The 26,673-nt window shown below is 40.4% G+C and overlaps 1 protein-coding gene across 1 annotated transcript in view; it reads left to right on the forward strand.

Annotated features, from left to right (window-relative positions):
* The first annotated feature begins 7,664 nt into the window (after positions 1-7,664).
* The window catches only part of LOC119726439 (selenocysteine-specific elongation factor-like), a 60,035-nt gene continuing 41,026 nt past the window's right edge, over positions 7,665-26,673 (forward strand). The window contains exons 1-5 of the mRNA XM_038198091.1: positions 7,665-7,774; positions 10,120-10,203; positions 18,678-18,797; positions 25,230-25,300; positions 26,201-26,299. Coding sequence (XP_038054019.1) covers positions 7,666-7,774; positions 10,120-10,203; positions 18,678-18,797; positions 25,230-25,300; positions 26,201-26,299 — 483 coding nt within the window. The 5' untranslated portion in view covers position 7,665. The remainder of the gene's footprint in view (positions 7,775-10,119; positions 10,204-18,677; positions 18,798-25,229; positions 25,301-26,200; positions 26,300-26,673) is intronic.

Genomic DNA, 26,673 nt, shown 5'->3' on the forward strand with positions numbered 1-26,673 from the left:
CTCTTTATTCTTCGATATTTTTCTTACTTTCCCTTCTTTGTCTGTCTTTGTTTATCCTCCATTGCTCTTCCTTCATTTTAATTTCTCTTGTTCCCTCTATTCATCGTTCATTGTCTCTTGGCGCGATGCATGAAAGGAAGATTAGGCCCTAACTATGTACTGGTACAGTGGCAAAAAGGAAATGACCTAGATTTATGGGTGTTTTTTCTTAAAAAGCAATCATACACCAATATGTCGTAAAAGAACATGTTCTTCCAATCATCTGAAAAAAATACCAAAATGAATCCATGCTATCAAAAGTTATGCATGTTTTACTAAAAGAACCTATTTTTTTTAGCTGTCCATGTAATGTCATAGACCTTTATCATGCTTCCACCATTTTAGTCGTGTTCCCTGTATCCAATAACAATACTGAATGTTAACGTTTTTGTGCAAAAAGGAACCAGACTATTTTTCCTTCCAACCTCGCTTTGGTTACATTGATCTGAATGGGAAACAATCAAATGGCTGCAACATGATAACGGTGTATTGGAAGCTAGTGATCTGAGTGAGAAATACATATTACACACAGGCATTCAAATGTAAATGAGATTTCAATCATTTCATTCATTTTGTGTTTGGAATATGGGGAACAAGTCAATGTTTTTCTGAAATACTGATGGCTATTTTTGTCTGTTTTCCTTTGCAAGTTTTCGTTCATGGGAACACGTCCATGTTTTATTGTATTTAATGGGTATTCATCAGCTCGTAGAAGGGCACACGATCAGTGGTAGACAGCTGAATTTTGCGATCTTTTTATTACAATACATAACTTGGGAATAGAGTATGCATATTACGTGAAACTTTCACAGTCATTAACATGTACTTATCCCTACGTGATTTTTATGATTATGGAGAGAGCCACATATTTTTTTTCCAGAAATATTGGGTTTTTTATTTGGTCACTTTCTTTTTGACTCGCCTGTATTGTTTCAAAGGTGCAGTTATGGAAAGAGATGGAAAGTCCTGCATTTGTACCTTTTCTCGGTTTTTGTGGTTTTTTTTAAAGAAATCGATGATCAATTTTTGTTAAATGATTGTTGAACTACAAATGTTTGTTTGTGTTCAAACCTTACAACGGTTATTCTGGCAGTTACCTGTACCGGTCCCCTTTGCAATTCTTTCATCACATTTTTTCTTTTTCCCTTGATGTTTGCCAGAACATGTCTGTTCCCCACTCTATCTTTGCTCTCTCTGTTTTTTTTTTCATCAAGCTCTCTTTCATAGTTGTCTTCAAATTTTTGCAGAGAATATATCCAAAATGTCCCTTTTAAATTAATGCCATTATTATATGTCACACTGTATGTGTTTTACGTTATATCTGGTCCTGTATTTGAACACTTTGAGCAAATGTTTTGATTGGCGTGGGATGAAATGTTACCATTGGAGAAAAAAAAACTTTTAAAAGCCGAGTTCTGATTTTACGACCTATAAGTTAAAATGCTTTGCCTTAAAAAAATGTACAAATTAATTGCAGCTGTGTAAACCTTAGAAACTGTTGAAGAAACAAAAACCTTTTCACCCGAGTTTGAAATTTTTGGACTCCTACCGAAGGGTTTTTATGTTTGTCGTTAAATAAGTGGATCATTAGATAATTATATTGATTTAAAAGAATGTCAAGTTGTGCACGTGCAGAAATCGTAATTAAAAAACGACGAAACAACGCGGTTTGCAAACATTCCTTGTCGCTTGTTTCGCTGTTTCTGTTCCCTTTTAAAGTCTGTTTTGAACGGGGATAGTACAGTGTAATGATAATAATAATGCTTAGTGTCATGACCGTTTTAGGGGTCATTTTGATCAATATCTAAAATATATTGATGTACCCCCTAACGTGTCTCTATAGTGGAACACTTTCTCCTTCAGCGCCTTGCCAAACAATAGTTTACCCCCGCTGTTTAATACGAAAAGATATTCTGGCAAGTTCAAAATGTCCCTCCTTTTTCTTTTGTTTTTATAGTTTTTTTCTGACCCCATACCCTTTTGAGGGGAGGGGGGGGGGACACCTACCAGTAGCATCTCGAGAAATAACAATTTCAAATAGCTTTTCCGTAGGAAGGGGACCCCCCTGCTACGCAGGCCCATTGACCCTTTTACCTGTATGACCGCCACATCCATGGAAAAGAAAGAAGGGGGGGGGGAGAAAGAAAAAGAAAATGAATGAAATAAGAAGACAAGAGGGCCGATGCCAATATTAAACTGTTAATTTAATGTACACTTAATGACATGAATGTCGGTGGAGGGGGGGGGGGGGTTCTAAGGAGAAGGTGGGCAAATGTCAACCCCCCCCCAAAAAAAAAACAAGGCCCATGGCCACACCAGAAATATGCAGTAACTTGGGTGTGCTTTTCTGTGCATTGTGAGATAGTTTACACTGCCTACAATCCCCATTCGTGGCGCAATATTCCCCAGAAACAACGCAACATTATACCTTCAACACACACACTTCCTATAATATACCTATCCGCAAAAAGGCTGTAATAATAGTGATTCAGCTAATGTCCTTTATTATGACTAGCGGGATGCCGCGCTTCGCGCGGCACCCGCTAGATGGGTGGAGTTGACTGTTTCGTAATAATTACTTCATACAGTGAAATCTCGATAATTTAAACTCCAATAACTCCAAACAACTGTTAAGTCAAATAAAGAATCAGACGCTCTGCTGCACGCAAGCCTATTTGGACTCGCCATCAGTCTCACCTAAGTTGTATTTGCGTTTAGCAACGTGCGCGCACATAACGTTTCCTGCGGAGATTGTGCGAGGGTCCAGGACATATTGTTAATATAGGGGAAGGGGCTAGCTAGGGTGAAGGGTGCTAGTCGGAACGCCCAATTTCCGTACAACCCGTCAACCATGTCACAAATATTTCCGGGGATGGGGAGAAATATTTGCAGGGACGGGGAGAAATGGTTTTTGTTATAGAGGGGAGATGGTGATATTGAAATCGCTGATATTGTGGAGGTTTATGTTTATGCTGGGATTCATACCGTTTAAATGTTTTTTTAAATTGCGCACCGATTAGGAAGGTCTTGCTGTCAACAGTTGAATGAAATTAAGTATTTAATGCCGACCGATTGTCTCATGCGATGTCTCATTACATGTATATAAAGCTCATAAGTAATGTTGTGCTGGAATATTGTCCAGTCAAATTGAACATTGATTTTTCAAGGTGCCAAACCATAAAGGACGTATACACCAACTGTACAATTACGTAATTTAGATGAAACGCGGTTTGATCTTGGCCTATACAACGTCGTATCCATCGTTCTCACTACAGAGGAGAGGAGGGGGAAGCTAGTGGGGGTGGGGGTTGGATATTGTGTGGCCTATTTACATGGGCGTCGCCATAATTTGTTTTCTAGAGGGGGCAAAACATATTTTTGCAAAAAAAATGCCTGTTTTTCTCAACACATTCTCCATTTATCAGTTTTAGAGGGGGGCAGGGACATTTTGCCCCCCAACTCATTAAATTTAAAATTAAACTCATTTTTCCCCTTCCCCCCCCCCTTTTTTTTTTTGCTTTTCCAGGGGGGGGGGGGGAAGTGCCCCCCCCCCCTTGCGACGCCCATGCCTACTTATGTTACACCTGTGAATGGTCACTTATATTTCCGGGGAAGTGGGCAACAATTTATATTCGTTATGGTGAAGGGGGTGTGTCTTATGTATTAAGTAGTAGTTAATGTCATTATAGCAGTTGGTGTTTTTATTATGGTGATGGGGTTGTAGAGCAAAGTATTGTAACGCGTTTATTTGCAGAAGAGAGTAAAACTATAAGAAAGGACATATTGGAGCACTTCATAATTATGTCAAGCACCACATGTTAAATGTATTTATTACAAAACTGTGACAATGAAATCAGGTACAATGCACACACGAATTTTTTAGTAATAATGTATTTGCATTCATTACAGGGTAGTACTTCGACAAAACTCAGTGGATATAATTGTAGAAAATTTTCGGAGCGATTTTCGCAAGGGACGTCGGTCCAGGCTTGTTTAGCATAGGCAAAAACATTCCATGAAAGACTTTCAAGCAAGACGGGTAATCATTCCATAATTATTCTTGGGTACAACTAAGCCAAGGATATAACTTTAAAAAAGGATGGACATAAAACAGCAGAAAAGAGTGATTATTTTTGCACTATTTCATTTTCATGACTTCTAAATAATAAAATTATGGCTAGAAGAAAAATGTGTTTTGAATGGGTAAAGAGAAAAAGCAGGAATCTTGCAGTTGAACTGGAAAGAATAGGTGTGTCACGTCTTCGTCTTGAGTCGAGATTCTTGCTTTGGGAACTGGTTGAAGCATGCACTGGAGCATGCTTGGAGCATGGTTGGAGCTGGTCATGTGATGTGGGTGTCATCGGGAGTCCTGTCAAAAAGGAGTAACAAAGAAAACTTGTAAAAAAAAATACATCGGCTAACAATAGCTACAAATAAATTGTTCCTGCACGGTTTGTGCTTACGATTCTGCGCGCCGTGCGTGCTCACAGCACATCGCGCAGTAATCGCCATCTTTATTTTCGGGTTGCGTGTTTTGGAAAAAATTCCATACTCGGACGTCACTTTTTTCAATTAATTTTCTAGCGCCAAAAGTTACATCTTTTATGGTTATTCTTCCACTTTCCCTCCTCTACTCTCACCCTCTCCTTTCCTTAATTTCTATTTATTAATCAGTCAGTTACTTCATCGGGATTCGAACCTCTGACGCTTGCTTGATACACGAGACTCTTAACCGCTAGGCCGCGCACGATCGCTGTTGCAATCATCAATCTTTGGACGTATTTGAAGTATCCATTGAAATAAACTAAATATTCATGAGAAAATAAATATTCATAATGACGTATTGCACTATCATTGGCAGGCTCATGCGACGTCATGGTTGTTGATGTCACGTGTATAACGTACCGCTGTCTTTTCAGCCACTACAATCAGTTTTGACCGGCTGCTTCAAGTTAGTTCTGCACGACGTATGCATCCAAAATGTGCTCTAAAAACACATTTTGAGTAAATTTTTTTCACCTTTACACAGCTTCCTGGATTTCTTTTGGTTCAAATGACAAGGTGAGGTGACAATAAATATGTTTGGCAGCAGATAAATTGACATCCGAGTATGGAACTTTTCCCCTATAATGTGTCATAGCACAAATCGGACTTACCATTGAAAGAGAACATTGGAGCATAATCAATGCATCCACGACCATCAAACGAAGCTAGTAGTGCTGAGGAAATGTGGGGCAAGCATGCCTTCAGCTTTGCATGTTGCATGGAATACCGTTGCATGCGCTGCAGCGCATGCTCCTCTATATGAACGTATACGTATACGTGGCACGACAGGTGTAGCGTGAATATCCGACTCCATGAAACGTGGACTCATTGGTAGTACTGCGCACGCGTGAGTACGATACTGCGCTATTTTTAGGATCATTTCGGGAGAGTGACCTGTCACGTGCGAGGGATAGGGGTCCGATTTTCATAGGAGTCGAATTTTCATGTGACACCGGCCCATACGCAAGATGGCCGGCGCGGCCCAATGGGGAAAGGAATTATGGGAAAATGGGGTGGAAATAGCCGGGCCCCGTTCCGCATCCCCCGATGCCAACAGGCGCGATGGGGACAGGAGACCGGTCGGAAAAATGGCAGCGCCCCCGAATCATTTTCGTGATTGTAGTATAGATGATGACGTGCAGTATACAAGAGGGCCGGCTAAGGAGGGGCGTTATAGGTGGATTCAGAAATCAGACGGAGGGGCAGACAAACTTTTAAAGAAGTCCATCCATGTATCATGCATAATGCACAGTTATATTCGTGAGTCGGGATTCTGGATCACACTTTATATCACATGTAAGGGAGGGTAGGTGGCTAAGAGGGGTCAGCGGCGGCAGAACGCTTTTCAAACTGGGGGCATCACCAAAAAGGGGCACTTGCTCAGAAAAAAGGCACCTTCCGTCGGTGTGAAAGAGGAGACAATTGTGAAATTATTTTCATTCACATTGCAAGGAATACACGTTGCCCGGAACAAAATTTACTATCAACATTAATATATAGGCCCTACACTTTTAAAAAATGTTTGCGTTAAAATTTTTAATTTTTTCTTTAATTCGCTTACTCAGCCTTCGGCCTCCGGCACACCCAGACAGTAACCTCTCTGGGTCCGCCCTTGATCTTGAATTTGACTAGTTAGGCGTATATTCAAAGGGACCTTTTTTATCGTGAGAGGGCATTGTTGCTTTGATGGCCAGTTTAGTGACCATTTTATTCGCGTAAGGAGCACTATTTTTTTTTTTACAGGCCAGTTTTCCATCTTGAGAGGGGCACAGTTTTAATGTTGCGAGCGGGGCACTAATTATTGTGCTTTCGAGGGGGCAGTTTTCCATCTCGATAAGTTATTGCGAGAGGAGCACTATTTTTGATGGCCAATTTCCCATCTCGAGAGGGGCATAATTGTATTATTGCGAGAGGGGTGGTTGTGCTTCGGGGGAAAGTTTTCCATCTTGAGAAGGTTCACAATCTTGTTAATGCGCGAGGTGTATTTGTGTTTTTGAGGGGCACTTTTGCACTAGAGAGGAGACAAATTTTCAAGCGCGATCATAATGCTTTCATGTGTGCGTTTGAGGGGCAGTATTGTTTTCATATCGAAGGGGCACATTATGACCGCGACAGGGGCGGGCGCTTTTGTTGGCCCGCGAAAACAGGGGGGGGGGGGGGACAAGTACCCCCTGCGCCCCCCCCCCCCCCCGGTTCCGCCGCCCCTGAGAGGGCTTATTCGAGCAAAAAAAATGTGCACGTGTCTAGCCTGGCTTGCAATGGTCTATACTTTACTATGACACGTCAGGGAACCTAAAATTGAAGCTTTTTCAAAACTAATCAGCTATATCTTTCAAATCTGCAAGAGCGTTAAGTTCTGTCAGATCACCAATTTTGCAGAATTCTGCTAGAAATCTGCTTTAAAAAAAATCATTCTGCTCAACTCTCTTTCAAACTCCTTTTCGTCCCCCGAAACATTCTGTCAAATTTAGACGAAATTGGGCTAAAACCGTCATCCTGACACAATTTCGTTAAAATATGTATATAAATAATACTAGAAAGCACGGCTACATTTTACATAATTAATTTCTATTTAAAAAATAATATATATTTTAGGGGGGGGGGTGAGAGAAGGAGTGGGGGGGGGGGGGCGGGATTGGGGTGTATAGACTTTTACGTACGTGAGGTACGCAGTACGCTGAATCAAAACCCTAGCCTTAACACGAAGGGCGTAGAAGTGGTGCATTACATGGCCGTTTACGTTTTTTTATATAGCTACTGGTTCGGATGACTGGGGGGTGGGGGTGGAGTGGGTTTAATGTAACTACTTTAAGAGTGAGGCTAAGGCACTTTGTGGATCCAGGAGGGGCTAATGGGAACTCCAGCCCAAAAGCCGGGGTTGGAGGGTTTGTCTCCCCTACGAAATATCCCAGGGGTGTACAATAGTGCCTACTCCCCCACCCCACCCCCAGCCGGCGACACCTGCGGACCTATATATTATGCCATGAAAATGCCACGTGGCCTCCAGTTCACTCCCAATGCTCAAATGATATCGAACTTTCGACCAATAAAAGACGTCAAGACTTTGACATTGGTGGAGGAATGCACTCGCAACAAACGACTGAATCCAAGATGGCGGCCTCCACTAGTAAAGAATTGAATTTTAACATCGGAGTTTTGGGCCACGTTGACAGCGGTAAAACATCATTAGGTGAGGATTCAAACACTGTAAATTCATTTTGTATTTCACAGGGGATAGGAAACAAACATTTTTACTTAATCAAGCACTGCTGTGTCATTACAAAAGCGGTCAGAATGAGTGCCCAGTTCCCGGACAATCATATGTGTATAGATAGACATGTTGTGCAGTCCCCGGCTAGTAATACGTGGCGTACGGGCCCCTCTAGTCCCACTAATGTGGCAACGGTATTGCTGCGCTGTACCAATGCCACACATCCATGTGTATGATGTCTCAGTTTTTGCCCTCCGGGTTGATTAGGTTATTTTATATCCAATTTTTCGAGAACTTTAAACATGTATTTATAGGCCTATTGTTAACTAAAGCCATCTTGGAAAATATGTTGCAACCTGACGCCACTTCCGCGATTGCGTACAAAGTCTTACTCTAGGGAGTCTTGGAGAGTCAAGAAAATTTTCCTAACTAAATTGGAAATATTTGTCAGTCCCAGATTCATGTCTTATATTTTATAATCATTTTTGCAGTGAATGACCTTCATTCAATCATTGAGATGATAATGAAGAAAAAAGTGGCGTCAGGTTGCAACATTTTTTTCCGGCTTGTATCTGGAGTCCATATGCGTACGTAAAACGTCTGTTAATGGCAGCCATTTTGAATGTAAGAAGCGATGACCCAACCCAAAGCTGTGACATCGTGTTATGCAAATCAATCTTTTTGCTCCACGCAGCCTGCGAGTTGCAATACAGCATTTGTTTCTTTTCTTCATTTGTACAATTTCTCAACCAATAGTACGGTAGCGCGCAACCATGGGCGAATCCATTGTACAAGAAACAGCTGTCACATTGCAACCTTAGCGCCGTAGTGACAATATCGATTTGCACAACACGACGTCACAGCTTTGGGGACATCGCTTCTTACAATGTACATTCAAAATGGCTGCCAATAGCAGACGTTTTATGTGTGGACTCCAGAAAGATGCCTAAATCTCTTGAAAAATAAATCGGCAAGATTAGGCAGAGTAAAAAAAAAAATAGTTTCTCGTCCGGGGTTTTGGAATAATGGGAGGAAGTGGGGCTTTTTATTTTTTATTTTTTATTTTTTTCAAGATGACCGCCTTTTCAAAATTTCCTGCAACCGTTGGTGTTCCACTGTTCAAAGACACTTTTAAAGATGAAAGACAAGTTGGACAAGAGAACTGAACATATTTACAGTGTCATTTAGAGTTGTATTGGTATTGGTTTTTATTTTCCGATGAATTTGTAGACTTTTTCGGTGTTTTCTACTAAATTTTTCAAAAATAAAAAATAATAAAAAAATCCAGGCGGCCTCCAAAAAGGAAGCGGGCGGGGACGAGAAACTTGTTTTTTTTTTACTTTGCCTTACCATATGCGAAGTTCACTAATTTTCCTCTGTATTGACTAACAAACCCCCAGATAGCAATTTCATGTCATCAAAGTCAATTTGAGCAGTGAGAAAATACAAACATTTTCTTAGAAAACACTTAGAATTTCTCAGCCCACTCTCATAGGGTTTGTACACAGAGTGTTGAGTGAACTTCGTATATGGAAATCTTTCCAATAAATCTCTCGTTTGTGCGTTCACTTTGTACATGTATTTAACGTTTGCTGTATAAATAAAATATAACTCGGCGGCAACTTGTGCTTGTGCGTGTGGGAAACAAGACGTGGCTGCCGTATTCTGCTTGAGGTCATTGGTCATGATACTACCAGTATGGTCTAGTGTTCATCCACTGAGCATGCGTCAAATTTCAATTTGCCAAAGTACTTTGACAGCTGTTACCTGTTATTTAGTAATCATCGGTCTGAAGTGTGCCTGCATACACGTGCTGCAACGCACGTGTTCGTCCAGATCGCACGCATGTGGGCTGCAGTTTGTCGTCTTCAATGTTGATTTACCCTAACATGTCTCCCCAAAAAATATCAAACCTCTGCTTTCTGTCATTGACACTCATATTGGCTTTATATCGCTACTAGTTAGGTGGATTTTTCGTTCTCTTTACAGGGACAAGGCCCATAACTACTCAATCTTCTTTGACATTTTCCCCGCAGCGTTAACTTTCCTCATGCAGTATTGCAAAACTTCTTTGTTGACAAACTTGAAATTCATTCAGTTAAATATTGGTACTAAATGTAAACACCTTAAAAAGGTGTCAGTTTTTGGTTTTAATAAAAACCAGAAGACTGATTTTAATTGATGCCGCTCATGCCCTTTCCTTCTATGGGAAAGAAAGAAATGGACAAAAAAAAGAAAGAGTGCTCCCTCCCCCCCCCCCCTTTTAATTCCAATGGCTGGGTGAATTTGATTGAGAATTGAGGGTTGAACTTATTTCATTGCAGCTAAAGCTTTGAGTACTGTCGCCTCAACAGCAGCATTTGACAAGAATCCTCAGAGCAAAGAGAGAGGCATAACACTAGACCTCGGTAAGTTAGTCTTAACCCTAACTCCCTAGGCCTTTTTGCTAGGATGTAGCCTCAATCCTGCAAAATCCTCCAATTGGCCTCATGGAAAAATGTATAGCCTCAATCCTGCAAATTCCTCCGTTGTTTCTTGAATATGGTCCATGGAGAGTGACCACTGCCTGAATCCTGCAAAATCTTCTGGCTATGACTGTCAATAGGCAGAGGCAGAGGCAGTGACATCCTGGAGCAGTGCGGAGGTTGTCAAGTATAATCAAGGACTAAATTTACGCACGGCTGAGCATAAACAACACAAGGTCCGGCCCAAGACCTTGACACAGTGCGTACTCCGAAATCAGCAACGCACTTTGGCCATGTAACCTCAATCCTGCAAATTCCTCCAATTTGCAAAAAGGATTTTTGGAGGATTCAGGGCGGTTAGGGTTAATATTCAGTGTTCTTGACAGAGGAACAAGCTGGAAATGATCTTGGGAGCTGTGGCCAAACTGTAGACCTGCTGCAGTCCATATAAGTCATGGACATGATGTAAAAGTCTGTTCTTACAATGCACAAGTACTCACGTGGTCGTGACTGTCAATTGTAAAGGATTCCCATTTTTGAACGTCAGTTGGTGCATGGAGCATTTTATAGCATGTGGAACACCCAATTTGTGTGCAGTACAGTGCCAGCCCCAATTCGAAATGAGTGACCTCATGACCCAATTTTCCACGACTGCAATAAATTGGTAGCTGGTCAGTGGAGACCTGAAGCACGTGTTGTTGCGAGGGCCTAAGGGACAAGGTGATTGATTGCTATAAAAGGTATTTGCTGACATTTGTTACTAACCAACGGAGAGACACGATCATTTCCAGAGCTGCTTTCGGCAGCTAAAACTTTAGCAGGGTGGCACAGCGAGCGAAATCTGTGATTGTCAAAGGTCAGTTGGCAGGGCCTACAACTTACAAGCTCTCACTCGTACATGTATGCCCTCAACAGTTAGATTGGGAGAGTTCAGGGAGACCACTGGGAGTGGAAGAGACAGGTGGCATTGCCGATGACACCTGACACTCATGTGAAGACGCTAGCTTTTTGCACATTCAGAATAAAATAGGTCGTGTGTACAGTGTACGTGTACATGTACTTTGCATTATACATGTATGCACGAGAGCCAATACACACACACAGTGTGTCCCTCCCACTTGGCTCTCGAAAGTGGTAAAGAAGCGCCCACTTTTGATTATTTACCATTCATAAATACGTAAGAAAATTTACCCATTCCTATTGGTCGAGAGCATGTCACGTGGCCAATCTAATAACGGAATGATAAAGACCTGCTGGTTGGTCTTAAACACTTTTCCATTGTCACATGAAATTTAAACTCCTGTGAAATCTATTTCCTTTTACCATTTTATTGTTTGAGCTTTCACAGTCCTGTTGGGGCGCTGTGGTCCAATGGTTACGGTGTTCGACTCGTGTGCCGTGGTACACAGGTTCGAATCCTGACCGTGGGAACATGGTGCTTGTGCTCTTGAGCAAGGCACTTGCCATTATTGCTTCGTCCTTCGGATGGGACGTAAAGCCGTAGTTCCTGTGTGTTGTGTAATGCGTGTTAAAGAACCTAGTAACACTTGTCGCTCAGAGGAGGGATTTGCCCCGGTGTTTCTGGCAGTGGCAGCAATTATGCGCCGCAGCACCTAGCAAAAAGGTGCTACATAATGGGTCTCATAATGTTCATATACTTCATTTACCTGGCTTTGGTTGCATTCTCCCCAGCGCTTTGTATCCTCTGGCAAAAAGCGCTATGTAAATAGGGGCCTACAGTTATTATTATTATTATTATTATTATTATGTAGGCATGCGTAATGGTACCAGTGAGTCAGTATTTCAGAGTCCTAAATTCACAACGCACCCCCACTCTGCATTCTGTGCCACATCGCACAGTATGTGCGCCGCTAATCTCCATAAAAGGAGTTGCTTACGACCTACTCAGAAGCTGGACACTCCATTAGGCCCCTATGTATACATTGTACATGTAGCTAGAATTACTTAAATTAATCCATACTATCAGAAGTTACATGTATGCATGTTTTACAGCTGTCCATGGAATGCTATGAATTTATGTTTTGAAGCTACATGTATATTCAGCTAAGCGAGAAGCAGAGATTACACACAGGCATTCAAATACAAATGTATGAGATTTTAGTAATTTCAGTCAAGACTAGTACTACATGTATGTAGATTTTGTGTTTGTGTGAACATGTATGAGGAATAAATGAAGCCTTTTTCTGAAATCATGATGTTGATTTTGTCTGTTTTGCTTAGCAAGTTTTTCGTTCATTCATGGAGGTAGGAAAACCTCCGTGGTTCATTGTATTTAAAGGGTATTCATCAATGTGTATCAGTAAATGATCGGAGTTGGGCAGCTGAATTGTGTGGTATTTCTATCAAAATAGAATAACTTGTGAATAGAGTATGCAAACTACGTGAAATTGAGAAACTGTACTGTATGTACATGTACATTTTAACGGCCGGTGTCACATGAAAATCCGACTCCTATGAAAATCGGACCCCTTTTTCCCTTTTATTGGTTAATCCCTCGCACTTGACAGGTCACTCTCCCCACGGTTTTAGATAATAATGGTAGAAAGCTTCCCTTAAAATATTACTTGCTGAGGTGCTGTTGTTTTTGAGAAACAAGTAAAACAATTTCATGCAAATAATTTTCGTCTCATGAGAAGAAAATTATGTACAACGGATTTACGCGACTCTCCTGAAAAATATTGCTCTGTGATTTTCTCAAAAACTTGACGACTTACATTGTATGAAGCTGAAACTTCTACAGGTAAATTATAATACATCTTCTTTCACACTGAATAGGGGTTCATGTCATGACCAAAAACTTGTTCTACAACAGTTACAAAAACCCTTTAAATCACATGCAAGTGTCTATATATATAGGCTTGTGTGAAAAAAAAATCAACATTTTTTTCGTACACTTTTAGCTGTTTAGGGGGGGGGGGTCTTGAAAAAGTGTACTCTTTGTACACTTGTGAAAATGTTGATAATTGTGAATGGCCCCTTAACTGTACTTGTGAATAATACTAATAGTCTCAAGCATCCCATGAAATCATGGCACCTGGTGTGCTGTCATTTTCGAGGCAAGTGAAATTTTTATATCAATTTCCATCGATGGTCAGCCGACCATCATTGGAGAAAACCAGACTCTTTCTCAAATACTGCCCCCAATTTACCAAATTTAGTTAGTCTACATTTTGTTTGCAATTAGTTACCTAGTCTGGTTCCCTAACCTGACAATCCCCCGACGTCTATAAATTGCTTTGTTTCGTCTGAAGTAGGGTCAGAGAACCAGACTACAAGAACAGCATTTATTTACTTGTTTTTCCCAGCATCTTCGAACACTCACCCCCAAATTCATCCATTTCTGAATATTCTGAATATTACAGCAAAAGGAAGTGTTGTACAGGGTGGTGCAAAAAGAAGGCAACCCACTTTTGAAAGCAATTTTCACCTACTTGCTGAGCATATGTCAAAAATTCAATTTAATGGTATTAATACATGTATGGATCTCTAAACAAAAGTGACGAAAAAGTGATTGCAAATTATGCATATTTTGTCTCTGAGTGTATGGATGTTTGAAAGTTTCATGAGCCAAACCTGTTTGTCCACGGACGGCTTTATTCCATCCACTTGACTGAGCTCCGGAGCTTGATTTGAAGACAAAAAACATTACACTAGACTTACACATGAACAACAGTGATGTTGGTGACTTGTATATCGGCACTTTTAAATTAGCATAATAATAACACTATTCTTGCGATTTTTTAAAAGATTTTTTTCACCACGTATTGATTGAAGAGCTATATTTCACTACATTACAAAAACAAACACTTCAAAAAGTAAGTGCCAGGTTAAAATTTCTGTCAAAAGTGAGTTTCCTTCTTTTTGCACCACCCTGATATTGTTTCTGATAAAAAGAAAAGGTTAGAAAAAAGACGCTTCATTTATTTTCCATCCATGGTTTTACATGTACATGTAGCAGCCCAAAAAATACACATCTGTATAAAACCAAACTGATACTCCATCCACTCTACTTAATTCAGTGTGATCGGGGCCTACATAAGTAGAAAATGTGGGATTCTATGGTTTTTTTGCCTTGCGGGAAAGACCCAATAAGGTACCGGTAAGTTGTTTCGGTAGCACCATGTGGCAAAATCTCTTTTGTGGGTCTGTGTGGTTCTGAAAAGAACTGGAGGGTACTCAATGTTACGGACAGTATGCTCTGCCGGTCGTCGTCAGGAGACTGCAGTGAAGACCCACGGTGCAGCACCGTCCTTGTGAGGAGAATATTGCTCCGCTTTGTTGGAATGCCATTTCAAACGTCTTTCGTCTTTCTCTTCAATTTACCTCTCCGGATACATGCATGCCATCCCCTGTGTGGAGCATGCAGGAGCATGGGGGATTAAGCTGGATTAATCACAGAGTGCTTTGCCGACGGACATAACACACAGCCACCGGCCAGCCCTCGTACCGGTACCATCCTACCTGCCCGGTCTCTTGATGAACAACCGGGGGAATCAGTGAGCTTTCTCTCAGGGGACAGTGATTCAAGGATTCGGGGGGGGGGGGGGGGGGGGGGGGGGATGGGGGAGGGGGGGGAGCTGTTCATGGCTTCAGATTGTCGTTTTGTGAATGTTTTTCTTGCAAATGGGAAACCTGTTTTGATTATGTAAGTGCCAAGGTCTGGGGACTCTTTCTGCCCCATAATATTAATATTATAAGAGCTTTAAAAAGTATTAAAAATACTCTCTGGATTGAATCTGTTGATAATTGGGAGTAATTATTATTGTTATCTAATTTTGTAGATTTATAAGAAATGACAAATTTAAAATGGGGGGGGGGAGGAAATATATTCCTCCCCCACTATTTTGTGGGGAGAAATAAAAATGGGGAATTTTTTTTTTTTTTTTTTAACTTTCCAACATCCCAATTGTATTAAATAGCACTGAAAAATGGAGAACAAACAGTACAAACAGTTTAAAATACGCCATTTTGGTGTAAGGCACATAAGCACGCAAGTATGTACATTTTTTTATCAGGACCAGCGCCCCTTAGTGTAATGTGGTGACCAGCCCCCACCCTCCCCCCACCCTCTTCCCCACTTTTGGAATTTCAAAAGTTAGGGAATTTTAGGATTTTGGTCACCCCCCCCCCCCCCCCACTCGCCGACGCGGAATTACGCCACTGCTTGGATTAAAACTTGCACTGGTAATAAACACCTTGTGAAATTATTCCAGTCTGGATTGCTGTCATCTGGAAGTAATTAAGAAATTGAGGTGACTTCACAACAATCAGTCTAATTTTTGGAATGAATGAACGGAGTGCTACCGCTACACTGTACAGTACATGGACAAAATTGTGTTTCATGATCAAAAGGTTGTGCATGATTTTTAGCTTTACTGTTTTCTCGAAAAGTGTAAAATTCTATCAAGCTGAAATTTCCAACAGGTTAGGTTTTGAACATTCTTCTTTAGATTTTGAGTGGTGTTATTATTGGAAACGAACAACATGTATGAAAAACCAAATGATCCTACCGGTATCCTTTAACTGGATCGCAGGAGATTTAGGCCTACTTATTACGCGTTACATGTTGTTGTCGTTTGTGTAAATGGTCTTATAATTTAGGGTAAGGTACATTGTACATTTTACCAATTTCTGTTCAGGAACTTAGATCTGGAATGGTCTACAATTATGGTATATTCACTTTGCAATTCAATTCAGTAGAAGTGCAATTTACAAAGTGCAATTTACAGTACAGTGGAACGCCGCTATACCAAACACTGCTATACCGAACATCTGGCTATACCGAACATCATCCTTGGCTCCCGATTTTAATGTACAAAATGTACCAAACATCGTTGTTGACAAAAGTCAACAGATTGACAAAAACCTACCAGTTGTACCGGTACATGTATTAAACACTTTTTGGGCCACTTTTAATTCCCGAACATCAAACCACCCATGGTTACATCGTGTTTGAATGTTGAAGAGCGATAGATGGATAATAGTATTTCCCCAAGGAATAAAAGGGAAAACACCCGCTGTTATAGTTTTGTGACAACTCCTCGTGCGGCGGCGGGATGTGAGAAATGCCAGTTCAGTGACTTTACTATTGGTCAAAAGAGGGTACCGGCAGTTTAATCGCTATACCGAACGATCGTTATAACACTTTCTGTGGATCCCACGATGTTCGTTATAGCAGCGTTCCACTGTAGTATAAAAATAATGGAAAAAAGTGTGCGTACAGTACATGTAATTTACCACAAGTAACAAAATAATGCTTCAAAGTTAATTTATTAAAATTTAGGTAAATAAATAAGGAAAATTAAAAGAGTAATAAGGAGGTTACAAGGCTGTTCACATATACATGTAAACCAAGGCTTGTAATTAAAACGACCTGGACAAGCACTGTACACAAGTAAACACAAAAAAGAACAAAAACGAGAAAAGACAGGCAAGCAAACAAAAGACAAATGAATCTAACTGTAGAAGAGTCATATCATAAACCGAGCTGATGCAAGATGAAACAAAAACACCGCACAAAGATAACACAAAGGAAAAACAAAATATTGAATATTGAAAGATGAAAACAATTAAATAGTAAAGGAGGGAAGGCTATGCTACATACTGGGAGGGAAGGAGTCTTTCACATGTTTTATATTTAAGATTTGAATCGACCCACGGACTGCATTTCCCTGATGTCATCGGGAATGGAGTTCCATAAACGCCATCGAACTTAAGGGTGGGGCTACATGTACCCCAGTAAAGGTCTATTTTAACTTCCTACTGTCTAGTGTCTCCTCCAACTTCTTCATATTTTATTCAAGCATTTTTCCAAAAAAAAAAGGGAAAAAGAAAAAGAAAACAAGAAAAAAAAAACCAGGTAATGATCATTGATGATGATCGAACCACTCAAATGTGTGTTGATGTATTGCATTCAGGATAAAGCGTTAATGTTCCTCTCAATTACTTTTCCATTAACCGTCCATATAAAACATGTCATTTATCTGCCTGCCTCAAGTTCAGTGTTTAGGAGCGTCTTCTCTGTGCAACTGCCGGATCAATGATAAATGGACATCTCACTGCCGAGAACCAATATTCGCCCCCGGCAATTAAATGGTCTATTACCGGTACTCGTTCAGACATCCATCCTCAACAAAACCACACACTGTCACTGTGTAATGGCTGATAACACTTGAGAAGGCTAGGGACGACCCCTGAGCGTAAACTAGGAGAAATTCTTTTGGGAAAAAAAATAATATTCACTTTCAGGAACTGCAGATATTAAAGAGGTTTGCTACAGGCAGTTGGAACGAAAAAAGAATCTCCATCTTTGTCAAGAAACACTTGAATAAACCTAACCCTCCTATGCAAACATAGTGTGCAAAGTTGTCCTTTCGGTCAAAATCAATCAAGTGACTGTTTTCAACAGTTAAAAGCTCCCAGCCTACATAAAGCAGGATTGACTGGCTGTGACTGTTTATGTAGCTTGATACAGCTGTGCTTTGACTGTGGGTGATTGATAAGCAACCTGTGCCTACCACTACCGCTTGCCAGCTTTTGTCTGTTGACTGAATTTGACTAGTCGCAGTGCTTGCTGGAATATGATCTGACTGTTGGTGACTAGCCTGTGTAAAAGGCATGGCAGGGGAAGAGGATTGATTTTTTGACTGTCTGTGACTGTTCAGATAGCAGGAGGGTTAATCCAATTAACAGTGTGTGTTTGTACGGCATACACGACCTTTACAACTCTGGGTCTTGTTGGAAATCCAATTTCTCTGCCCCCACTAAAAGTGTATCCATGTACATGTATGATGTGCATTTACACATGTACTTGCCAAAATAACCATGATAAGGCCAAAAAAAAAAGTCGGTCTCTGGTCAGCGCGCGTGTCAATTTTAATCATGCACGTCGATCTTTTTTTTCCCCAAAATGTTCCACGGTAGCTCCAACAGCGCCCTCTATTTCCGCACCTCCTCAACTTTTTTTTACCAAAGAGCACCAAGGAATGGGAAATTGCACCGAGGCAAATTATGGAGGACACCGATGTACATGAGGACACCAAAAAAGCAAAATAGTACCTACCTTGTCTGTACAATCCAAGCTTGAAGAAAAAGAAAAAAATCCGCGTGGCCGCGTCAATTCCGGAACTTTGGTCTGACCAGAGACAGAATATCTTTTTTGGGGGGCCTAACCAAGGGAATTTACACATGTTAATCTTAAACTAAATAGAGCTTTCAGACCTTGAGTATTAACTTGAGGTTGAACTCTGATGGGATACCTCATAAAACCCCATAAGAAAGCCTTGAGGTAAACATACAGTTACCACCTGCTTAATGTCACATTCTCACCTACTTGTACCTCATTTTCTTTCATGGAAGAATTCTCACAAGTAATTCCTTTCTGTTTCTCTTTGAAGGTTTTTCCTCTTTTTCTGTGGACCTCCCTAAGCACCTGGCTGGTGAGAAGTATGACCGGCTACTCATTACCCTCGTTGATTGCCCAGGCCACGCCTCCCTCATCAAGACCATCATTGGAGGTAAGAATGAGACATCTTGGATCTATAGACCAGTACGTTAATCCTCTCCCCATAATCTTTTGACCAGTCACAGCCCTGGGGCCGATTTCATGAAACTTATCTTGCGACTCGTCTTAGGACTTACATGTAGGACGGGTCCCCGCTCTAAGATCGATGTTGTACTGTAATTGTTCCATTGTTATTTTTCATTTTTGAGAAAGATCCCCTAGCTAATCAGGAGCCCTAACTTACACTTTGTAAAGAAAATTATAATGAATGAATCAATAAATATATATAAAAACTACTACTGCTGATTATTATGACGGGAAATGGGTCATTTATGAGACATTCCCGTAGACTTGTGCAGACTTTAGACTTTTTCCATCTTTAATATCACCTTACCCAATTTTACCTTATCCTACCCCCGCGAATTTCGGTACATTTATGTTTTGGACCACACGAGCAATTGATCTAGACTATTTGCAATGGTAAAATATTGCCTCTAAAGGAGCTGTGACATGAGGGAGATACTGAAATGTCTCCCTAAAAATCCGGTGTCTCCCTGTATAATTAATGACGACAAAATGTATCCCAAAGGCACCACTAACAGGTATTATCTTCTTCTGTATCCATAATCACCCCGAAACCCTCAAATCCATTTTCCCCAAAAATATTTTGGAAATCCTGATTTTCCTAATCCAGATTGACTGGAAAAATGTTCTATAATTTGGCTGCAGCTTTTTTTTATCCAGTCATCGTGATTGGTTTAATTCCAGCTATTACACCACAGAGGAGTCCCATCGTCTGCAGGATTTGTCTGCACCTCCACACTCCTAATTTTCTCAGGCGTACATGTAGACTACAGTGCACCTTGATCAGTGATTTGAACACTAGTAGCACATGTGCATCGACTATCTCACCATAGGCCAACATTTGTTCAGTTGTTCAGTCTGTCGACGCCAGTCTAGTATGTTTTCTTTTGTTGAGTGCATAGTACAGCTGAACCTAGGTAATTGTGTTTCCACAAAGACAGCATCTGTAGACTTTGGAAAACTAATTCAGCCTGGATGCTTCGAAACTGAATTCAGCTCGAAGCGCCGTGGTCCAAATTGATGGTGTTTGACTCATGTGCCATGGTAAACGGGTTCAGAAACCCGCCGGAGAACATGGTGCTTGTGTACGTGGGCAAGGCATTTTACTACAATTGCCTCTCTCCACCCAGGAGTATGAATGCGTGCTTGTGAAGGTACATGTTGACACTTCAAGCTGCTGCAGAAAAAGGGTCGCATGGCCTGATGAACAGGGGTAATAATTTGAAGCTCTTTGAGAATAGGAACAGAGCACTACATGTACATGTACTATGTAAGCACTGCATTACAACCACAAATAGGACCTTTGGGAGATGCTTAAGTGTCATAAGTTATTGGGAGACATGTGGAATTAGGTTCAATGTCTCCCTAATGCCTCAGCCCCTATTTAGAGGCAAAATGTTACCATAGCAAAAAGGCTAGATTGCTCGATTGCTCGTGGTCCAATTAGTAAATATACCATTATCATTAAAGTTGGAGAAAACAAATTGTGCACAAGTGTATGGGAATGCCTCGCTAGTGACCAATTATCGGTAATATTCTTTAATATTATTATTATTAATGATATGCTTCCAATTAGAATGCCTTGACTACACAGGACTATCTTTAAATTCTTTTCAGTGTGGTAATATGACACTCCTGGAAACATCCCTGCTACTTGTATGCACAGTGTACATGTAGCTACTGGTACCGGTACCTGCTTACTTTTTTGTTGTGTACAATGTACATGTATACAGTGCCAACTTTTGACAGCATGTTCAGGAACAGTGGGTTTAACCTTCAGTCACTTAAAGAGAAATGTTTTGGGTACTCCCTGTTAAATTTTGTTGCACTTCTTCCTCGAGTGTTTTGATCGAGTGTAGAATGCCATGGTCCAGTGGTTACGGTGTTTGACTCCCAATCTTGCGTGGGTTCGAACCCTGCCAGGAACATGGTGTTTGTGCCCTTGGGCAAGACACTTCGCTACAGTTGCCTCTCTCCACCCAGGAGTATGAATGGGTACCTGTGAGTGTGAGGGTAGAGGACCGAATGTGAGCAGATATCGGCTGCCACGTGGTCTCGTGGCTTGATGAACGGGAAATTTTTGTAAAGCGCTTTGAGATTGTTGATACGGTGGAAAGCGCTATATAAGATTACAATTTATCAAAAAAAATTAATCAAACCATGTCCTTGCCTCATTCTTGTATTCCATTCTTGTATTCTTAACAAAATAATACATACATATGTACTTTGTCGGCACCAGAGCTGGAAATACCCAGGATTGAATTCCCAATGCCTAATGCAGCCTGTTCAGGACATACAATATGTAGGGCCTACAACCTTTTGATTGCATGAATTTCAGCTGACGCAAGCTTCACTAATCGTATCACTCAGCACAAACTTCACAAATTAAGACTACGAATTGAATATGAGCAAAATTACCCTCTGTGTTGGACACAAATATGCACACACAATGGATAATTATTTTGAAAGACCTCCACAACACACATATTGTGCACACTAGAGATTACAAATTCGCATCTACTGTCCGTGCTCTTCAATCTAGGAGATTTTTTTTCTCCTGACGCAGTTTAGACTTACCCCCGGTATGTTTTATTTTCATGAAAAAGCTAACCTTTTCTATTTATTGGTGTGTGTTTTATTTTGGTAAAAAGGATTCTTTTCTATTTTTGGCCGTTAAAAAATCATTTTGCTGTTGTTTTGTTGTTTAAAGGCTGTTTGTTTAAACAGATTGGCCGTTTTAGCAGACTGGTTCCCGTCAGTCTCTACATTATCGATGTTGGCCAGGGAGGCAGGAATCAGTCTGAATTGCTAGAATTGATGTATCGTTGGACCACAATTAATTATTTCATAATTTATCATTGGCCGTGTTTTCTTTCCTTTTGATGTCTCATTCAAAAGTGGAAAACGTTTGTTTTGGTAGAAAAACAGGGTGTCCCCCCCCCCCCACAAAAACAAGTAACAAAGTAAAAAGTATTAAGTAAAGTCTGTTACTAGCCAATTTGCCCCATCAGACAGGCATTTATCTCTGGTTTCAGTAGTATGAAACAACTTTCCTTTTTTTTGACTCACCGTGTACATGTACATGTATCTTCCAACATCATTTGCAGGCACAAGACGATGCCCCAGCCCACAGGCTCATTGCTGTCAAAAATCACTTTTCAAGGAACATTTGGGGACAGAGTTATGGCACTGAAACATCAGGTAGAAAGACCTGGTCAATGGATTTGACTCCTTGTGCTTTTTTTTTTTGGGGGGGGGGTATTTAAATCCAAAAGTAGGCCTAACTGACGTAATTATTGTTGAAAGACATACTTGGTTGAAAGATAGTAAGGGGACTAAACTCCCTGTGAAATTATTCTTTCTGGTAAGCTGTCATTTTGAAGAAATCAATGAAAGAAGGCCTTTCCAACGGTGCGTCTTAAGAAGCACCGTAGAAAATTCAAATTAGTAGTTCGTTTTGTTCTTCGGCGAAGCACGCGCAAGCATTGGCACGACGCACACGTGCGCGCGGTTGCTATAAATCGTCGGATCAGTGCGCGACATCGCGTAGCTGCAATCGGCTCACTGAGAACGTGACTCAGATGCTGGATTCAGGCCCAATTCAAAAACATGATTCAGCAACTTTTGATTTGAAATAGAGATCCCAGAATGTTGTTTTTCTCGAAAAATGCAGCTGAAGCTGAGCTGAAACTTTATCAGATTGGTTTGTTCAGCATCCTTCTTCAGATAATGCAACATTGGTAAGATACGCCATGGAGGATATGTGCCCCTGCTGAGAAATTTGAGAGGTTGCTTCGGAACTAAATGTACTATAATTTTGTTTTAATTACGCGCTGCATATATTAGGCCAAACAGGTGCGCGCGCATTACACAACCAATACGAGTTTCCCTAGACGGTGTTCTGACAAGTCCGTGGGCGATATTGGTTGGTCCTGATAGTACCCTCCTGCAGCGGCAGGTTATCGCGGCCGCGGGTTATCGCGTATCAAACCATAACAACGTCTAGCCCCCCTAGACCAAGGTGAACCATGCATTGTGTTGAATTCTGCATGATTATGATTATCAATTGATGTGTATTATGTTATGTTTATGTTTTCATAAGGTAACATATCCCTTTTAGCCAAATTGCCTATGTCTGGAACTCAGTGATGCATGGCCAGAGGAATGCATCCAAGTTTAAATGGAAAGCTTACATGCCTCTAGTTTATGATAAAACCATAATACCGATACATTGCGTAATGCATGTTCATAGCTTGTTCATAGGGAGTATCTGATGAGGAGGTTTAGAGCTAGAATCTTTTCTGGGCACAACCCTTGTTTTCCAGAAAACATATATTTTATTGCACTGAAGAACTATTCAATATTACACACATTTCCAGAAAAAAAGTACTCCATGGCAATATTCATGATCCTCTGCTAATGTCAATCAACGATCCCTGACATTTGAAGCCTTTTGAGTATTAACAAATAAAATGCATTCATCAGCCAATATTAGCAGTCAAGGCAATATGCATGTCTTGCCTCAATAAGGCATAGGCAAGACCATCTCAGCTTTCTGGGAAGTCAATCACATGCATTTAGTGCAAACCACTTAGTCAGAGACTTATCGGGATTATCTCTGCCTCTCCTCCCACCCCCCTCCCCCCCCCCCCCCCGACTACCGGTAGTTTTACCTTTGAATGTGAAGAAACACCTTGTATAATACATACACGTACATGTATCAACACTCACTTGTTCTAACCTTCAATCGTGTCAATATCCAGAATTTGAAGAAGAGCTAGACAATTGGGCACTGTACAAACACATGAAAGAGCCAGTGCATGTAGCAAAACAATAGGCCTATTCTACAGAATCATCTAGACAAATGATAGAAGGTTCTTTGTCTTTTGTGGTGTTACACGTGTAAACCCTATCTGATTCATTCTGGATAAATTTAGGGTCCAAGGTGTTGACATTTTTCCTGACCCTGTTACCGCATTTGCCATTCGAGCATCATGAGGAATTACTTCAACTGATTTCTTACTTTCTGTACATTGTACTTGTTGTGTGTACGCACATAGTCCACTATTCATTATCACTCTTGGGAGATGACCGCATCAAAGGCACATAGGATCATTTGCATAATTTATCTAAAAAGTAACCTACTGAATTATTATCAAAAACGCTTACCGGTACTTGGATTAAAGATTGTACTGGTACCAAACACTCAGTCCTGTCTGTGAAATTATTCCGTCCGGCTTACTGTCATTTTGAAGTAATATAACAAATGTAGGTGATTTCCAGGGATCAGGATGTTGACTGATCGTTTGAAAAAGAAATGTTTTCTATTGGCAAAATTGTGTTTTGTGATCAAAGGGTGCCTAGTTTTTCACTGCTTTCTTGTAAAGTGTAATATCCACTGAGCCGAAACTTCAACAGGTTAGGTTTTGAACATTCTTCTTTGGATTCAGCGTGGTGTAATGATTGGAAACAAAGTGCATGACTAAAAGATAAGGGTCCTATACCTTTAAAGGGAATGTACATCATTGGCTTTTGCTGTAATTTTCAGAAATGAACTATTTTGAGGGGTTAGTATAACAGATCAAATATTGTTACACTGACATGTTTGAAGTTTTGTGTTAAAAAAAACCTGGAAAAACCAAGAAAAACAAAAATGTTCAAGTAGTCTGGTTCCCTGACTTCACTAAAGATGAAATGGACCAATTTATAGATGCCGGAAAATTGTAAGGTAATGGAACCAGTCTAACTGGCCTGCACCCGTTCATGAACATGTAACCAATAGCAAACAAAATTTGGACTGAAAAAAAATGGTAAATTTGGAGCAGCAGTTGAAAAATAGTTAGGTTTTTCCAACGGTGGTCGGCTGACCACCGTTGGAAATTTATACAAAATACCACTTTTCTTGAAGATGACTTCACACATGGTGCCATAATTTTACAGGATGATTTAGACTGTAATTTACCAACATCCTAGTAAGGTATTTCGTAAAAAATTGGTAGGTTTGTTTTTCGATGTTTGCAAATGTTGTATATTCCCTTTAAAAGAAGGTTGGAGATAGTGCACATTTTGTGCACCTTTTATTCAATACAATTTTAACTTCCTTGAATGAAAGCGATCTTTCTTTGAATGAAAGGGATCTTTCTTTTTATTCTCCTTTTGTGAAAATGTGATGATTACAGGTGGTCGGTTTGTTCTTGACTCATCTGCATAATGGGTATTGATTAGTGAAATGAGAAATTTTCAACATTTTGTAAAAGGAATCTTTGCATGTACACCCACGGATGATTAGGAAAAAAAAATTAGAAAATATGATGATTAGAATTTGAGTGGTCAGTTTTGTCCTTGATTGATTTTTTTCTAGGAGCTCAGATTATCGATCTGATGATGCTGGTGATTGACGTTACTAAGGGAATGCAGACCCAGTCAGCTGAGGTAAGCCTTCAAGGCTTCGATGAAAAAAAGAACCCACCAAAATTGTGACATATAGAATAATTATATTCAATATTGTGTTTAGCCATCAAAATACAGGTTTTATTTAAATAAAGCAATTTTATTTGTCAAGGCACTTGCTATAACTTGAATAGTCGTTGGTAATTCCCAAAACATTCAAAACAAATTCTGAAGGCTGTTTTAGAGAATATATTTGGGTGAGTTTTCTTGATTTTGTTCATCTTTTACATGAGTAAGATTTGAGGCTTTGCATGGTGGAGATACTAAATAATGAAAGGTTGCGGAAACACCATGTGCGAATAATTTCTCAACTAAGAGAATGGTTCTGAAAAGAACCAGAGGTATAAACTCGACGTTCCGGTCAGTATGCTCTGACCGTCTTCAGGAGAGGCGGTCAGAGCATACTGACCGGAACGTCGAGTTTATACCTCTGGTTCTTTTCAGAACCATTCTCTTAGTTGAGAAATTATTCGCACATGGTGTTTCCGCAAACCTTTCATTATCTTTTACATGCCTTTCATCAATCACACCCAAAGAGAGCTTGAGCCTGCCCCAACTCAATTGCTTCCCTCCCCAAAAAAGGGGAGGGTGGAGTGAAAATATGAGTGAAAATATTGAGTGAAAAATGATAATTTGAAGTACTACTTTTTGAATTTTCCACGGAAGGCTGAAAATAACTGAGCCCGTCCATAGGACGAGTCCTGGGTGCTCCACTGTCTTGAGTCAAAGTAATTCAAGAAGCAATTCTTTAATATAAGAAATAAATTTGTTCTTTAAATTCACGAGTTGTTAGTGTATGGAGAAAAGTCACAGGAAACAAAATCTTTCCTCAAAATGTCTTCCTTACTTCTTCATTTATTTTGATTTTGTATTGCTTGTCAGTGCCTTGTCATAGGAGAAATAACCTGCTCTAAGATGGTGGTTGTCTTAAATAAGATAGACTTACTCCCTGCCCAGAAGAAAACGCAAATGATTGAAAAGGTGAGGATCCTATTTTATTGATTTTTTTGTTTCTGTGATTTGTTCTGTGTTACTAAGAAAAACTGAGTGAGAAAGTAATGAACAAGCGATAACTTTCAGTCAGCATCCATCAGAGTTGTAGTCAAGTTCATCACAAATCCTCACGTCTTCACCAGTGCTCACAAGTCCCCACTGTCCTCACAAGTCCTCACAAGTCCCTACAAGTCCATACAAGTCCTCACAAGTCCCTACAAATCCATCACATGTCGCAACAAGGCCTCACAATGTCCACAAGTCCCCACAAGTCCCCACAAGTCATCACAAGTCATCACAAGTCATCACAAGTCATCACAAGTCATCTCAAGTCATCACAAGTCTCCACAAGTCCTCACAAG

Source organism: Patiria miniata, unplaced genomic scaffold (assembly GCF_015706575.1).
Source record: "Patiria miniata isolate m_02_andy unplaced genomic scaffold, ASM1570657v1 HiC_scaffold_2, whole genome shotgun sequence".
NCBI lineage: Eukaryota > Metazoa > Echinodermata > Asteroidea > Valvatida > Asterinidae > Patiria > Patiria miniata.